General features: G+C 42.1%; 2 protein-coding genes across 9 annotated transcripts in view; one reads left to right on the forward strand and one right to left on the reverse strand.

Annotated features, from left to right (window-relative positions):
* Positions 1-743: 743 nt before the first annotated feature.
* On the reverse strand, positions 744-14,315 carry LOC306971599 (basic helix-loop-helix ARNT-like protein 1). Its single transcript, XM_079567918.1, has 20 exons — positions 14,179-14,315; positions 9,842-10,032; positions 8,735-8,798; positions 8,268-8,415; positions 8,095-8,115; positions 7,913-7,945; positions 7,412-7,441; positions 6,988-7,145; positions 6,819-6,898; positions 6,637-6,729; positions 6,303-6,420; positions 5,904-6,053; positions 4,553-4,799; positions 4,323-4,429; positions 4,102-4,252; positions 3,602-3,681; positions 3,421-3,529; positions 2,933-3,026; positions 2,535-2,619; positions 744-2,394 (listed from the first exon to the last, which is right to left on the reverse strand). Exons 3-20 carry the CDS (start codon positions 8,778-8,780, stop codon positions 2,237-2,239), a joined length of 1,908 nt encoding a protein of 635 aa, XP_079424044.1. The 5' UTR covers positions 8,781-8,798; positions 9,842-10,032; positions 14,179-14,315; the 3' UTR covers positions 744-2,236.
* Positions 14,316-15,717: 1,402 nt separating this feature from the next.
* ppfibp2b (PPFIA binding protein 2b) overlaps positions 15,718-17,125 on the forward strand; it is a 51,927-nt gene continuing 50,519 nt past the window's right edge. For 4 of the 8 annotated variants that reach the window (XM_079567510.1, XM_079567512.1, XM_079567513.1 and 1 more), the window contains exon 1: positions 15,719-15,897. The gene's annotated coding sequence lies outside the window, so the exon portion shown is untranslated. Of the gene's footprint in view, positions 15,898-17,125 lie in introns of all 8 variants that reach the window. The other 4 variants (XM_079567509.1, XM_079567508.1, XM_079567511.1 and 1 more) reach the window with 2 other exon arrangements.

Genomic DNA, 17,125 nt, shown 5'->3' on the forward strand with positions numbered 1-17,125 from the left:
ATGCAAATTAGTTTTCCATCTGATCCACACAACACAATGCCTGTTACTTGGAAGCTAGTCCCATCCCGCTGTATACAGTGACCTGCATTCGTCTCTTTTCATCCTCCTCCGAGCTGCCTACATCTGGATGGCAACATTATAAAAATACCAGGCCAGCTCTGATTGGCTGAGGCTACGCTATCGAGTCATGAATGAATGAGGAGTCTTCCAAGACAGAAACAAATAATTTTATTTTAAAAATATTTCACTGCTGATACATACAATACACTCATCATACTCATATATATTTGCATAAAGTATACTCTTACATGATAATATTTAAAGATCTGATACATTATTGTCAGTGGGGAGGGGTAGCAACAAGGGCAACACTTTGCTGTAGTGTAGAAACATTGAACAGAAAACCACTGGACCAGAGGAAACAGGGGCTGAGATGCTGTCTGATTGGAGGAGGACCAAAAGGACTGAACTGTACTGTTTTGAAGTTTGGAGCCCACGGTGTCTCTCGTGACCTGTATATAAAAATAAACACACTATACCCTCGTCAAAATAGGGTAATTATTACCAAAAGAACAAAGGATGTGTGAAATTTCACATGCAACTGTAGAGCAGCCCCAAAGTGTATAAATACAAACTTATGCATAGGAAAATATGAGATCTTATCACAGTGATAAACATTATTTCATAATTATTTTTCCAATGCGTAGCTCAAGCCCCAACCATATTCAAATATTTAATTATTATAAATGAGATACATGTTGGAATACCCTTTGGTGTAAAAAGTAATAATAATGCATAATTAAATTCAGTTTGATTTAGCATGCTTGTAATTTAAAATGGCCATAACTCTGTCTTTATGAGAGAATACAATTAAAAATGTGTTAATGTTGCGGGTCCTCCTCCTGGTCTGGTCCTCCTCTAATCGTCTGAGAGCAGCCGTTGTGAGTAGAGTTCTGTTGTAAAAATGAATCACTGGAGGTAAAGACATCCACCCTCCCTCTTGACCTTCGGCCACTGACCACACAGAAAGTGATCAAAGAACATCCATTTCTGTCCCAGTCCTACCCTGTTGATTAGTTTCTACAGATTAGCCCTCTAGGCTAAAAACTAGTTTGCATTGAATCTGATGACTAGCCACAACTTGGCTAACAGTATAACTAAGCACGAATCAGCTCAGAGGTATTTCGAACATCTCCCAGGTTCAGGTGGAAAAAGTGACAGACGAGGCTTTTTGTTTGAACCGTCAGTGGCGTGTGGGTAGTTTAGGAGGCAGTGCGAGCCTGACTTCAGTTTCTTCTGTGGCTGGTGCCGACAGAGCAGTGAGAGTCGAGTGCAGCCATTGGCAGTGAACAATTCTGTTCCTTCTTGACTTGAAACCCTAGAGCCACCAAGGGTCCCATTTGAACCCAACAGAAGAAATCTCCCCAGTCTGCTAAAAACCACAGCAACTCGTATCCAATTATTCATTTATTTACGCAGAGAACCAGTTTGCAGATTCTTGGCCTCATCTTCTTTTTGCATAAGTGCTTTGCGTTGGCATTTCAGAGTTAGTAGTTGAATTGTTAAATCTGTTTAGATTCTATGAATTTATACAGAAGTGCTATTTGCAAACGTTTTGAATCATTTGTTCAATGATATGGTGAGAAACAGGCTGGAGAAGACCTCTACTGCACAATGTGCTGAAGCAGTCTAATTTGTTACACCTTTTGAGGTTGAATGAGGAATAACTGCAACAAAGGATCAGGTGAACATCCAAAAGAACCGCTGTGCTTTGTGTCTCATGACGGACCGCACTGACACGTCCAACATGAGACCTACTGTACAGTCTCAGGTTCCAACACTTCTCCTTTAGGAGAAACCGTCCAGGGATGTCTCAGAGTCCAGTGTTGGCTGAGGCAGAGCCATTGTTAGACAAAGTTCAGTCGTTACTCCTGTTATGAAAACTCTTTACTAAACACTGCAAAACGGCCGTCTCATCACAGCGTAGAAACATGAGTGTTGTTTTATGTCAAAGCTGCGCTGCTGGAATTAAGATTTCAAGTCCTCCTTCAGATGGAGTTCCGGGTCACTTGGAATGATGAGTTGGAGAGAATCCAAACAGCAGCAGCTCTGCACCCTGTCTTTACCTAGTGATTGGTTAAGAAGAAGGCTTGTGTTTTTTACAGTGTAGTCGTGGGAATGGCCAAACCCTCTCCAGCAGTGGCTCTGGGGTGAACAGGAGTCTGTGTGTGGGCCATTACAAAGGCCAGGGCAAGTCGCTGAAGTCTACTGGACCTCCCAGCCCTGCGTCGGCCTCCAGGAGGGACATGATTACCGCCATGGCCGCCTCGTCATTGCTGGGACTGCTGGAGCCAGGCTCGTCTATGATGTCTATACTCAAGTGGGAGTTGTCACCTGGGGGAAACAGAAACAAGTTTGTAGAGGTGGAACGAGACCATCAATGGGTTTATGTGGTCAGTATGGGACAGGAAAGTAGCATCGGCAGAAGACAAACTAAAAATGAATGCACTGTTTCTACTTCAGAAGCTACTTACTCATTATGGACTGGTTTGAGTATGGGTAGCCCACAGAGTCAGGTCCAGGAATGATCGGCAGCTCAGGTGTCCCTCCATTTTGTATCTGCAATTAGCATAAAAAAGGTTCAGTTTAGTCAAATATCTGTCTTAATAAGTTTTTTCAAACACTTTAGTTAGGACTGATTTGTGTGCCTGTACAACTGAGAGCTTACACAGCCGCACTCAAGACTAAATGTCCAATTGTGAATGCACTACTTTTAGGGTTCAGCAAGGTGCAATCTACAATGCAGTCTTAAAAAGTCGATAAATTCAAGTTGAAAATACAACCCTTCTATGACAGCAAAACTAAAAAGTTGAATTCTTGTAAAATTATGTAACAGCAATCAGTATGAATTATGTTGAGTCATCCATGTTACCCTTTTTCCTCCAGGAGAGCAGGTGTCTGGAGGAGGGGTGCTGGTGATGTTCAGAGGACTAGAGCCGCAGCTGGAGGGAGAGGAGCCCCGGATCCTGAAATTACACAATATTAAATCAGTGTCCAACATGCTGCTTTTTACAGTTAAAAACAGCTGCGTTACCATGGCAATGACAATACAGGGACTGAAGGTTGAGGAGCGAATGTAATTTTAGCAGCAGACTGAGTCAGGCCCTGAGCTGTGTAACAATTGAACAAAAGATGCAGCACTATCAACTGCCTCTGAGGGGTAATAATAGGTTCTACAATCTCTCTGCTCTTCCAAACACTAAACTTTCTTAGTGTGTTATACTAGCCCTTCATAAAATGGTGCTATTTAAGAAGCAGAAAATTATTTAGATAAAACAACCATCTAAAGTGGAGGTCTGCTCTCTTCCAGCGCTTTGCCCGGATGTTTTGACATTAAAACAGTGACAGTATTGCTCTTACCTCTGAATCTCCATCACTTCTTCAGCAATCATTCGCCCAATCTTCCCAGCCCCTGCTCTCGTCCCACCAGGAATTCCAGGCACTGTCTGCAATGCTCGCCGTCCTCCGCCTGATGGTTAACAACATTATATTAAAGATGATAGGAGAGCTCTAATGCATTAAGTAATTGGGGCTTACAAACCTTCTGATGTGAGAACACTGTCCATACTCTGTGGAGAGGCTACAGACTGAGGGTAGTCTGACCCTTCCATCATAGGACACCTGCACACAATGACACCAACAGTTCAACTCCACTCAGCGACGGGTCTTCAATGTGCAATGCTTTCAGTTATAGTCACATTTTAGCCATTTCTAAATGTGATCGTCTTTGATTTTCCCAAAAGCGGCCCCTCTGATTATCGCTTCCATCGCTTTTTGCGTTCACCCACTACAGTATTTAATTGGGGGGAAAAAACTGTGTTGACACCACCGTCGCTCGGTGTCCCGTGCAATAGGTGTGCTCTCCCTCTCTGTGCACAAGCTCGGGTTGCGGATGGTCTGACTAACTGCTTTCTCCTATTTTCCTCGCATCTCTTTAACGTAAACCCATAAACGTCTCGGCATCTGGCAAATAATTTATCAGGAAACCCAGTTCTAATAATCAACATTGTCAATACTGCAGAAAAATAAAATTCCACTTACGACACAACTGTGTTTGTAGACACGATGTACTCCACCTCCTTGGTCCAAGGGTTCATGAAGCTGAACCAGCGGCTCCGCAGCGTGATGAAGGACCCGTCTTTGATCTTAAACTTGTAACAGTTGGTGTTGATTTTCTCTCTCATCTGCAGCACTGTGGAGGGACACCAGGTCAGTGAGCTTGCTCCACTTGCCCAGATCATTGAAGATAAAATCAGCAATACCTTGTCTGTGACACTCTGCTAGATGACCAATGTCGTCCTGGTGGAAATACTCATAGAAGGAGGTCCCAAGCAGCTCCTGGGGCAGGTAGGCAAGAATCGCTGTGGCTCTAAAGGAAGAAATGCAACATTATACATTTATTCTTTGATAACCACAGTAGCATAGTCATCAAAGGACAGAGCAAAGTAACACACATGCACACTTAAGTTGTTTAATGTTGATCTTTTCTTACCTCTGGTCAACGAAGACAAACTTGCCGTCGATGGCATGTCTGGACACGTACTCTGTGGGCTTGACCCTGATGTCTGCGAGGCTGGGCTGGGGGACAATGTGGGGGTGCAGCCGTCCGATTGCCACAAGACAGCTGAGGTTACAGCCTTCATTGTCGGGCTCATTGTCTTCATCAAGGCCCATTTTGGTGGGTGGCCAGCTCTTCAGGTAGCCCGTGCTGTGGATGGTGCAGAAGCTCTTTCGGTCAGCTGTAAAACAAGACAAATAAGTGTTATATGTAGACATGAACAGGAAAGATACAAATGGGACGCCAGCACCACGCTGTGGGCGGGAAGAGGAATCTTACAGGTCAGTGAGCCGAACATTGCTAGTGCTCTCAGAACAGGACACCGACTGTGGCCGTCTCATCTTTTCATAAACTCTTGCCTAACACCATTAATGCTATATGTACCACCCACCTGGCCTCTGGTGTCTGACACTGATGTATGAGTGAGAGCATGAATGAGTTAGGGGTTTCCTGATGTAAAGCACTTTGAGTATCTAAGGTAGAAAAGTGGTATATAAATGTGGCCCTTTACAATTCACTTGTCTGCAGTGTTTGTGTCAAATTTAGTTGATCTTTCAGAGAGCTGTATGTAAAATGTTGCAATAGTCACTTGAAAGAGATAATATAGTAAATGGTTTACAATAACTTAACTGAGAATAGGTTTTGATAGCGGCTGCAGACAAAGCTACACTGTTTCGTAGTATCATAAAATTGAACAGCCCATTCTACGAGTTTTTAAACATTTTTGCCTGACTGGTCATGAAAGCTTCACAATAAGAGCCACTTAGTGCACACTCCAGTTCCCTCTATCAACCAGGAGCAGAGCCACATCCAGCCATATGTTTCCTCTGCTCACACCCCGGAGCACAGCACTGGACACAGCCAAAGAACTTTAAATAACGGCTTTTATTCTGGCTTTAAGTCTGGGGTGGTCTGTTTGAGAAAAGTTCTGAACATGTAGGATTTATGACGACTTATCTGATTATTACATAAATGCACAGATTATTTTAAAGTATCTTTATTATGGATACTTAAAGAAGCCAACTTCCTGTGTTGTGTAAAGAAATGAGGTGTGATTCCTGGTATAATAAGGATGCAGCTCTAAATTTAGAAAGACAAACACCAGGGAGGCAGTGCTTTCATACAACAGCAGCTCAGAAAGAGAGAACAAACAGATTTAAAATATGCAGGGGATTGGAAAAGCCCTTTGACTAGGTCTCAAACACAGCAGGCAGATGAGGCTGGTGTGAGGAGGTTTTAGCTGTGTGTGGATAAGCATAAATGCATGGAAATCCTGGAGGAGCACCTTTTTTCTTGGAGCAGGTTGAAGGGAAGTCTTTGTCCTCGACTTTGACAGAAGGCCTGTTGCACTTCATTCTGCAGAAAAACGACCGCCTTGCGCCCGAGCAGAGCCGAGAGGGTCCGGGGGTGATGTCTGTCTTAACGGGAAGACCAGCTGTGGACACAGCAGAGCATGTGTTCACTTCACAATAACCACTGACGTCATGGAGCAACCCTTCAACAAGCTCAATCTGTTATCCAGGGCTTGATAAAGAGTGGGTTACAAAACCTTTTTCCGAGCTTGTTTCTGTGATCCAATCTAATGTTTGTCAAATACACCTATGACATTTGGGTTACAGACTGATGGCACCTAAGAACCAAAGACACATCATTTACTACACAGTGAAAGTGTATTTATACTTACTTTTAGCGTCAATGAGCCTCTCCCGCGGTGCTGTATCAGAGGACGACAACTGCTCTTTGACCTTTGCAATGTCCTTGGGGTGAAGGTAGTCAAACAGGCTCTGACCAATCAAGTCATTCTGCACAAAAGAAATCGGATCAAACCAAAGCCTCACAGACAATCACTCGGAACAGGCAGCATGAATTTATTTGGATTTATTTCATATAAATTTTATTTCATTGCTGGAATGAAAAATATATGTGTAATTTAGCCGAACGGAGGCTTTATAGTGAATCCTTTAAAATGAATGGATTGTGTATTGATTTGGGGGGAAATTATATTTTCTATCACATACCTGACTGTAGTTTAAAATCTTATAGACCGATTCAGAAACAAAGAGGATTTTTCCGCGATCACACCCAACCACAAAGAGGAACCCGTCAGCCGCCTGCATCAGACAACGACAAAACCAACAATTATATTCACAAAAGTGCCTGCATCTAATTTTCTATAATTTTAAAAGGGAAAAGGACTTACTCGTAATATCAAGTGCTTAAGCTCGTCGTCTGAGAGAAATGAAGGCTTGTAATTAGCTTCTGTGTACGGGTTTGCAGCCCCTGTGCAACAACAGAAAAGTCATTTTATACATTTCGACTAAACTTGACAGCCATTCAGTTCAAACAGGAGCCAGGTGAGCACTGCTAACCTCTGAGCGTCTTCATGTGCTGGACAGCCATGCGCAGCACTGTGAGCTTGTCCAGTTTGCGGGACATGGCGTTGCACGTGGGCACCAGCGAAGCCAGCTCATCTATGAAGCTGTTCATCTTATCCCGACGCCGCTTCTCGATCTGACTGTGAGCTTCCCTGTAAGCAAACCACAGACCATTATAAACCACTCAACTATCAACCGGTATTTGTCATTGTCTACAACAAGCAAGTAACACAAGAAAACTGCACTATACGGCAAATTATCACATTCTTGCTTCTGCAAAACTACCGTATCCATTTCAGAATGTGAATGAACATAGACAAAGTTCTCTGTAAATAATTGTACAGGAAAGCATATACTGTAACTCATAAACCCTGTACGCAAGACTACAAAAACACAAGGAGAGGCAGGAGATTTTTACCTGGCATTCTTTATCCGGCCCTGGTGGTCACTAGAAAAGCAAACACAATATTAGTGGTGAGGAATTTGACACCAATAACTTATTTTATAAGCGGGAAATCAATAGTTGTGCTCGGGTTATTGTGACGTTTATGCAACCTGTCACGGTAATATTTGCCAGGGCAATCAGACGGCTGATATAATACAAATGCTGCATGACGTACGCTTCCATTAAAAGCACTTCATGCACACTTATAAAATGCAACAATGAGGAAGAGTTGTACCCAAGGGCAAGACTAAATTACATCCTCTGTATCCTATTCTCTTTACATATCCAAACCTCAACGCAGATCCATGCTAAATAATTGAAAGATGGAAGTAGTCTTTATGAAAATAAACTGTTATAACAACAACGCCACACTGTGTCCCTACATGGGATCACTATCAGTCAAACTATATAAAATTATTTGGCTGAAATTACACATGACAAGATGGTGCGTCTCCATGGTGATAATGATCTTACCTCCCCATTTTATCCTTGTCTGGGTCCATGTCACTGATGAAAGAAGGACAGAGCATAATATGAGTTCAAGTGAAGCTCACAGCCCATCGATGCAGAGCACAGCAACAAGCACACACAGTTCAGACTTAAGTCATTATTCATTAGAGGATCAATAGCAGATATTAAATCATGTGTGTACTTACTCAAAGGAGAAGCCGTCAATCCTGCAAAGAAACACACATTATATCATCAGTTTTGAGTTCAGTAGGTCAATTCAACACCGTTTTTACCATAATGACTGCAATATTACCCATTAAAGTCAAATCCTAATACCATGTGCCTCTTGAGTTGTCAGTGGGGCATGAGTGGTACTCACTGGTAGTCTGTGGTGCTGCCCTTCCTCTTGCGAGTGTAGTCCATGGTGGGCGTGCTAATGGAGCTAGAGATGAGATCAGTGGAGCCCGGCGACATGAAGTCAGTCATGGTCGACGAGATGTCCATCCTTTGGTCTGCCATCAGGTCATCTGTGCATTAGAGATCAGCACCTTTACTCACGAGTCACGACAACTTCATTCTTCTTATTACAAAATGGATTTATGCAACAAAGACAGTGTAAGGCATTGAGCCATGTTGGGAATGAACCAATCTGATAATGCTTTCCACAAGCTAAGGCACCAAGGCTATATGTGGCACCATAAAGCAAGAGATTAACAGATATTATCCTCTCTATTAACCTTTACTCGTATATCGTTGCAGATGACTGTAGCTTTCAGTTGTGTAATGATGTATCCACATAAACATTTTGGATAAATTGTGGGTACAAGTCTTTGCTGCTTTACTCACCACAGATGTTCATCACAGCTTCAGTGTTAAAATCATCTCCTTCCATTCACTCTGGAGCCCTCAACTGAAAACACACACAAAAGGAACATCATAAGATATGTAGCAAAGTGAGACTTATATTTGTTTGCTAAACTGTAACTTTCATGTGATTCCGTGTTGTTTCATTTAAAACTAAGCATACAGTGCAGACCTTTTTCCCCCCGCAACCCCTGAACGCCTCACAGCCTACCGGAGCCTGCTTTTCAATCGTAAGGAGGAATAAGACCTGACGGCACCCTGTAGATGTTGGATTATTAAACTGATGGACATTTCATGAGGATTTCAGCTGCATCAGAGCAGGTCAGTCAGATGTTTATCAGTTCACCATCTGTAAACTGTAAACTTGACTGTGTTAGCTGCTAACAGTTGCTGCTTCAAACATTAGCGATCCCTATGCATCAGAACTATCAGAACATCAGAACATCTATGATGTTATTTCATTCCATCCACAACTATTATTTTTTAAATTTGTATAATTTGTTTGAGGTGAAACAACCAAGTAACTTCCTTTAATGCTACCCCTAGACCCAACAGGCATCAAAACTTGGTTTATACCTGCTTTCAATTTTCGATTAAATTTCATTACCAGTAGTACCTCATCCCCCCCCAGGAAGCAGGAAGCAGCTATTGTCCTTATAATAAACCGCATATACAATTCTGCTGTCCATTATCTGAAGCAGGTCATGACACAGCAGTCGCACTGGCAATCACAAAGATGAAACAGAATGCCAACAAAGAAGAGACTCAGGTCTTTATAAACTCACACATTTCCATCTTCTCCAGAGGACATTTTAACAAGAGACTGGAGGCTACATACTTTAGAGAAATTCCTGTTTGTAATAACAGCTTATAAACTTTCTGTGAAGAACGTGCACCTGCAGCACATCTGGTTTGTGAGTCTGATGATTCTGAAGCCATTGGTACTGGTGACTATCACCACAGAAGAACCACAGCCAATGGCTTAGACAAAGAGTTTTTATACAAGCCCGAGAGCTGTTGTTTTGACACAATGAAATCTGAATGTCTATGTGAAATGGGAGTGGAGGATGGAGAAACTGCTATAGTTACCACGACTGGAGAAGGGAACAGCTCTACTGGGCAGGCCCGGGTGTGTGTGGATCGATCTGGTCTGCTCCGTCTTGAACTGGTCTTGCTTTGGTGAGATTCAGTCTGACTCAATTTCATCCGGTTTGATGGGGTTAGCCCTCCTCGATATGATCTGATCTGATGCTCAGACTACAGGCACAACTGGTCCACCTCTGGAGAGAGACACACAAGCACAAACACATAGTAACAATGTTCCATCTGCAGTGCGTGTTGTTCATCAAGGTGCAAAGGACTTTATACTTTGCGTAGATTACGGGGTCTGAGGTAAAGGCTCATTTCATTTAGTCTTCTACAACTTTATTCTTCTTTATTGTGAATGACCACTGCCTAGTGTTGCGGCTGCAAATATAATTCAAAAGTATGAGTATTGTCTGTAGAGAACAAACTTAGAATACAAACATGCAATTCTGAAGAATAGATGGTCAAATCCGCGTGTGTATAATGTGACGCACCATCAGCAGTAAAGCTCAGGAGTGAGGTGTGGGCAGCGCACTGGGTCAGGACAGACGTGGTGAGCTCTGTTACTGGGACAAAGCTTTGGGCTGAAGGGGAAAACACTGTGTCATGACTGAAACACTGGAGGAGCTGCTATGGGAGTGGAAACTGGGTCAGCCAGTCTTTACGGCCAGGCAGCCTCCATTCCAGCCACCACCATCTTCCTCCAACACTAAGTGAGTCAGCACTACACCGCACTCGGTTCTCCGCTCGAACCGTCAGCATCCGCCAGAGGGAGGACTGTTCACAACAGAATCACTAGTCATAGTCAATTATTCTGATGGTTTTGGTCCCCGAGATCAATAAAATCAAGCAAAATGACAAAGAAAAGAAACATGTTTGAAAGGAAGAATATATTGCCAAATTGTCGACATAATAACAGTCGGTGAAACATTATCCAGTCACAGTGTATTTAACAAATCACTGAGGTCTACTGAGATGTACACATTTCTGCAAACACAACCTACAGCAAAGGTGAACGGCAACGGAAATGTGCAAAAGTTCACTGAACTCATATGCAGCTCGAACACACCCCTCGCTTCACCCAACTCCTGTGACGTACACGACCAACGCTAATCACTGGCTGTTAAACAAACAAACAAACAAACAAACACTATTAGTCTTGTGTTCACACTTGAAATCTATCGGAGTAAATCTATCCTCCGCATGTGACCCATTCTTTATCCAGTTCAACAAGGAAACCTGTCAGGAGCAAAGGGCAACCACAGCGCAGCGCCCGGGGACCCATCTCCAGATCATGAGCCAGGTTCATGGTCAAGCAGTGCTTTCTTGGAATCCGTTTCTCTCCATTTCTCAGGATAAAGGGTTTCTGGAACTATTTTTGGAGAAAGTTCGGAGAGAATATAATGTTAACGGTAGTGTTCCCATTTTCCCCGATCCATCACACCAGCGTTCCCGTCACTGCGTACTCCTCCTGATTTGGGCATCTCGCTGATGGAAAACATGCTGCAAACGTCATTGGTCTGACTCTCACACTGTATATACTCGCTGAGACGTTGCTGATATCTCAATTTTATTTACAACTTTTCTTTCAACCAGAATCAGTGATAAGAAGTATTTCATTCAGGTTGATACAATTGGACGAGAGGAGACACGCACACACACACACATTTATTTCATTGCTGATCATTATCATTAACAACACACAAGGCATTTAATTTAAAAAAAAGAATAGCCAAATAAACTAAATTGCTAATGCCAGATGGAGGATTACAGCCATACAGCTATGGCATTGAATGATCGCAACTCTACTACAAGACACCAGTGGCAAGCTCTAAACCATTAGCATTTAGAGGCTTCAACAAACCCACACAAGGATCTCGGAAAAAAACATACTCTCGGCATATTCTGCCCCAAAGTTGCGTTGTTATCACACTAAGAGTATCACGCAGCCATAAGCAAGTGAGTCATTAATGTAGCAGTCGGCGTGCGCACCCACATACAGTAGGTGCTCCCTGTGAATCTGGCCTTTCGCCCGCTGCACAACCACCTAACAGATGACAACATATGCAGGGCTCTATAGGCGACACCAAACAGAATCAGCGCTAAAAATAGTGGATCTAAAATAATCTTATGAGGCTTCGTATAATTTTCACTCACTCAAAGAGAAGATGTCCTCCTTGACCTGCTCCTACCACCTCAGACTTTTTCCTCTTGTCTGCACTCTATGTACTAGCCCTGAAGCAATGTCAGTACATTACACCTAGTTGTTTGACATTATTTATTGGATATGTCTACAAGAACCTGTTACACTTGATATCACAGCCAAAACAAATAGTCCAATAGTTCTCACCAATGAAGCTTTCAGCCGTTTAAAAGACCCTGAATCCGAGCTCCAAGTTTTGTCCTCTCAAAAACCTCTAACTACGCAAAACTGACCCTATAATAGCTTAAAGTTTAAGGCACATTTCCAAGCTGCTTCCAAAGTAGGAATAGTATGCACAGTGGTATAAAAGAGCTCAACATTTTCCATATGGCATTGCTATAAATACTGACGTTCAGCCGTTTGCCGTGAGATTTTGAAGAGTGCAGATCGTTTTTGTTCTGAGAGTGTGATTGAGGCGTGTGGCAAATACGTGCCATCTGTTAATTTGCATTGAGTAACAAAACACAGTAATTTTTGCCTCCCATTGTGCTGCTCAGGGCTTTGGAAGACAAAGCTGGTGTAATGCATAGAAATTGTTTTGTTTTTTACATATATTTTTTGCTCTCTTTCGTCGTGTTCAGTCTCATCTTAAACCCATTTCTGCCCTGGTTTACACATTTCCGAGTTCTGAACAGTTGTGGATTTTGATCCGGTGGTACACAGAGCTAAATATTTTCCAGTGGTAAAGTTTGAGAACCAGCTTATCTACTTTCCATCTATCTACCAGCTCATAAATACTAAACGTATAATTTTCAAATAATTTATTGATCAGCCAATGATTCTTTTTATGCCAAAGTGAAAGGTATTAAATCCCGCTGTAATGTTGAATCCAAATGGTTAAATCTATGAAAAGTTAAATGCTTGCTGCGAATGATAAGAGACAAAACTAATGCTAGTTTTTTTAAGCTCAAAGTCCATAAAAGATCGGAGGTCAATCTTAAGTTCAAAGGAATTCCTATTCAGTTCTCATTATAAGCTTAACACAGTTCTGTCCAACCTGCAAGAAAGTATTTCAATAAAATTTGCATAGTCTAATTCTTTAGAAATGGTATTGTCAAGAGGCAATTGTACAATTAGTAGAAAGTGAAAGATAACTTGAAGGTATAAATGTCATGTTTTTTGCAAGCCGTCTGTTGATTAAAGGTGACTGCACATACGATTCTTGCAACATAAAAAGAGCCCACAGTTTAGTTTTTGTGCGTTATCTCTTTATGTCATAGATAACTGTACTACACGGTGCTGGATCAGCATTTACCTGCTACATATTGTGTTAAGGCTATAGGTCATGTACATGTTATATATATATATATCTACATCTATATCTATATAGATATAATGAGATTATTATAGGCTAATGAATGTACATTACGATCATATTAAAACCAATAAATATATGTACTTATCTTCCAATATTTATTGATTTAAATCAACTGTGATTCAGAAGTAAGAACTATTTTGTACATCATGCATGAGCATCAAGTAGGCCTATCGTCTTCAGGCACATGCCGCAGAGGACCGCAGAACCACTGGTCACAAACATCTCCATTGCACATGCCAACACAGTGTCACGATAAAGAGAATAACCAAACACTGGCTTAACACTTGTATCCTGCGAGTAATTCAGGACGCTCAGTTATTTAACCATGTTATCTAAAGGAAAAACTATGGATCCTTAAATGATGGACCCTCTCCTGTTTTGGCAACAGAGGGAGATACAGGGGGAGAAGCCCACCAAGGCCTGTTTACATAGCTTTAGCTCTTTAGCATTGTTCGCACTTGGGTCACGTTAGTAAACATTTAACAACCAGCCCTCCCTGTACTTACCATAGCTCTAGCTTCCTTTGCTCGCGGTTAATGCACATATACATTCAGGCTGACGAAGAATTTCAAGTGAATCTCAGATTACACAATGCACCTTTAAATGTAAAAGCCCCCGTACCTAATATTAGCACAGAGCTAGTAGCTAACTGTAAGGACTTGGCCAGCAGCTAGCGTCCCTCCTCTTGCTCCAGAAAACCACACTGACATGCCCACAGCGCTGGGAAAACATCGACGATAAGCAGCACGGATTGAAACCCACAAACGCCCCAATGTAGGCTACCGACTAATAAAAGCTTCGATTTAGTTATATACTTACAACACATCCGATAGGAGCCTGCGTCCATTCAAAGTCGCTGTATAACGTGTAATTGCAGCTCATAGACCTGTGACATAAACGATTTTCTATCGGTGACCCAGTTTCTCTTCACCGTCATGCCTGTCGGACCACTAACCTAGTTTTCCCACCAATGGCATGCGTGATACCGCCGTGGAATCCTCAGTAGCCAATCAGAGGCAAGCTCAACGCGGGAAATTATGACTGACGTGCGCGCGGGCCAATTGCGGGGGAGCAGAGCGGAATGCAGGAGCTGCTTATGAGCGTGCGGGGGACACTGTGGGACACTGCGTTACGAGGCGTCCTGTGGCTTTGGCCCAACTCCTAATTATCCTACTCGACTACATGTCATGTATTTTGATACCGTACCTTCTGCTAAGTTACCTGTCAACCTACACTACTCTATAGTGTTATGTAAGGTTTTATTTGTCGTCATTGTTACACGGTTTAAGGAATAGACTGCTAGTACAAAGAGGATTATTTGCAAGAACGTTATTGTGATGTTGGGGTTAAAAATAATAAATGTATTATAATACAGTGGTAAGTATTGCATTACTATGCTGTGTACACTCGTGCCCCCTCCTGGTGATTTCTGGAACTTATTACACAGAATATTTTCTTAGAAAGACCTGCAATGCATAAACCAGTTTCGCTTTAAAATTCCTGTTGTGTTTGAAGACGACTTAACAGCGGGGCAAAACAAACAACAAAATGCTTACGCAGTGTCATTCCAAAGTTGCCAAAGCATATTTACTAGAGGAGGGAGGAACAGGCTAATGTGCAGGTGTTTTGGGAATGTCAGTCGCATTCTGTGTCCACTACCCTGGAGTAAAAACATGTGATTGTGCAACAGGTGCACCCCGTTGGCCCTGGTGAGATTTTAAACTTTCATCTTCAAATTAATAAAAGGCATCTTTAGCAATGAAAGTCGGCTGTATATGGACCAGCTGCCTTTCAGCTTTTCAACGGGAGCTTATCTCATGCTTATGACATCTCACATAGACCTGTGATGAACCTAAATCATATGAAATGCATGAAATTCTGGCGTCAGGGATTTCTTATTGAAGGGTAATATTTTTGTAATATACAATTGTGCCACTAGATGGTAATGTTCAGTCATTTTCTGACCATGTGTTACTCTCATGTAATACACTTTGAATTAGGTCTAGTGACCGTGACTCGAGTCGACAAAATGCACTATATTAAAAAAATATATATATATATATTTCATTTGGGGGAACATTTTTCATCAAATAACTGTTTTTGAAATCATGGTGCATTTTTATAAATGTATATAGGCTATATATATTTTTTTAAGCTAACAAAATGCTCCTCAAACATACTGCATAGCATTTACTAATACCAGACCATTTAATTCGCATAGCCAGAATATCAACAATGAGATTTGACTTTTTAGTGACACAAACTTCCATAGCAGTTTCATATCCTGTGACGTTCAGACTTCCAGGACCGCCCCAAAGGCGGCTTGTCTGTCACATGGCAGGTGAGAGTCGGGTGCTCTCGGATCCAGCGCACACGGCGGCTCTACCGGGACTGTGCGGGTCAGAGTCAGAGCTCCTGGCTCCGCTGTGCGAGTGACTTTGTGTGCGAGTGGATATGAGTGAATGGCAAACTTACATTTAACTATTTGTAGGGTTTATCTGTGAAGGATTGTAGCAGGAGATCTACGGAGAAGTCATCGTAAGTAAATGAGCGCACTCGTTTACGCGCCATACAGATTAACGCTAGCAAACTAATTATCATGTCAAATTTAATTCAAAGCACACATCATGTACCACTTATATAATATATTATATTAATAGCATGTGCATGTTAGCCTATAATGTATGACACAATAATTATGTGAAAGTTACAATGATTTGTGATTGTTCAACATAAGTGACACATATTTTGATATTGGCCACATCTTTTCTAATTCGTTCAGATGTTTTCTCTTATAGTCATAGAGATAACACAGATTGTTTGTTACAATTGCAAAATGATGTGACTGTTGCATAATGAAGAAAATATTCCAGTCCTTAGTGTTGCAACTGTACCCACCCCTTGCTTTTTTGACACATGCCTAATGTTATGTCTTTTTGCATAAGTACAGTTAAGTACAGTTAGTTCTTTACTATTCTGCCCTCTGTTCCCTACGGATTCAACTTGATTATTTTTTGCATATGGCTGAAAGTTTGGCTGGTACAGGAGATACATCGAGCTGCAGGGCTCACACAGGGCAGCTCTGATGTGAACTGGTGGCTCGCTGCCTGCACAGTGCCATACCGTCACCCCGGAGCTATGAAATGATGTTGAGTTGCAATGACACATGCTGTGTAATTGCAGATCTAAATTTTGTGACAGCGTGAGTAAGAGAGGGGGGAGGGGGGAGCGTGTGGTAATGGGGAAAATCAGGACTGATGTGTGGCCCCCCCTCGGCTGCAGCAGCTGCTCATTCACTGTAAGAAAAACGCCCACCCATGAGATGTACAATTCACTGCATTATCTGATTTGTAGCACACAACTACACTCAGATCACTTGACGGACTTGAGATTTTTAATTTCATTTATCATGAATTCATTGCTATTGTTTGTAGCCTTATTTTCAACCTGATACAAAACCACATTTCTTTAAGGGTGTACTTTCTTGTCCTCTTTCGAAAATGTGTCCTCTGCATTTGACTTGACCTGTCCTTCATTACCGCTGGGGCCGCCTGTTGCGTGGGTGACTGCAGTGCAGCATCAGAGGACCCATCTCCAGATCTTGAGCTATGGGTTTGGCTGGAGGTTTCTGCTTTTTGTGCATGTTTTCATGAATGAATCAGAGAAACTAGAGAACCTGGAGAAAATCCTCCCAACTCCATTCAGAAAAGCTTCCATTGTTCCTCACATGAAACGGAAAGGTATTTGTGATCCAGGTACTGCAAAC

Source organism: Gobius niger (genome assembly GCF_951799975.1).
Source record: "Gobius niger genome assembly, chromosome: 12".
In the NCBI taxonomy this organism is placed as follows: domain Eukaryota; kingdom Metazoa; phylum Chordata; class Actinopteri; order Gobiiformes; family Gobiidae; genus Gobius; species Gobius niger.

What these genes read in the sequence shown, in the direction of transcription:
- LOC306971599 (XM_079567918.1), bottom strand. Translation starts at nt 8,780, where the DNA reads ATGGAAGGAGATGATTTTAACACTGAAGCTGTGATGAACATCTGTG. An exon ending in GAGGCTCATTGACGCTAAAA is followed by an intron (nt 6,054 to 6,302) that starts GTAAGTATAAAT and finishes CTGTGTCCACAG; the next exon opens with CTGGTCTTCCCGTTAAGACA. An exon ending in TTTGTCTTCGTTGACCAGAG is followed by an intron (nt 4,430 to 4,552) that starts GTAAGAAAAGAT and finishes TTCTTCCTTTAG; the next exon opens with AGCCACAGCGATTCTTGCCT.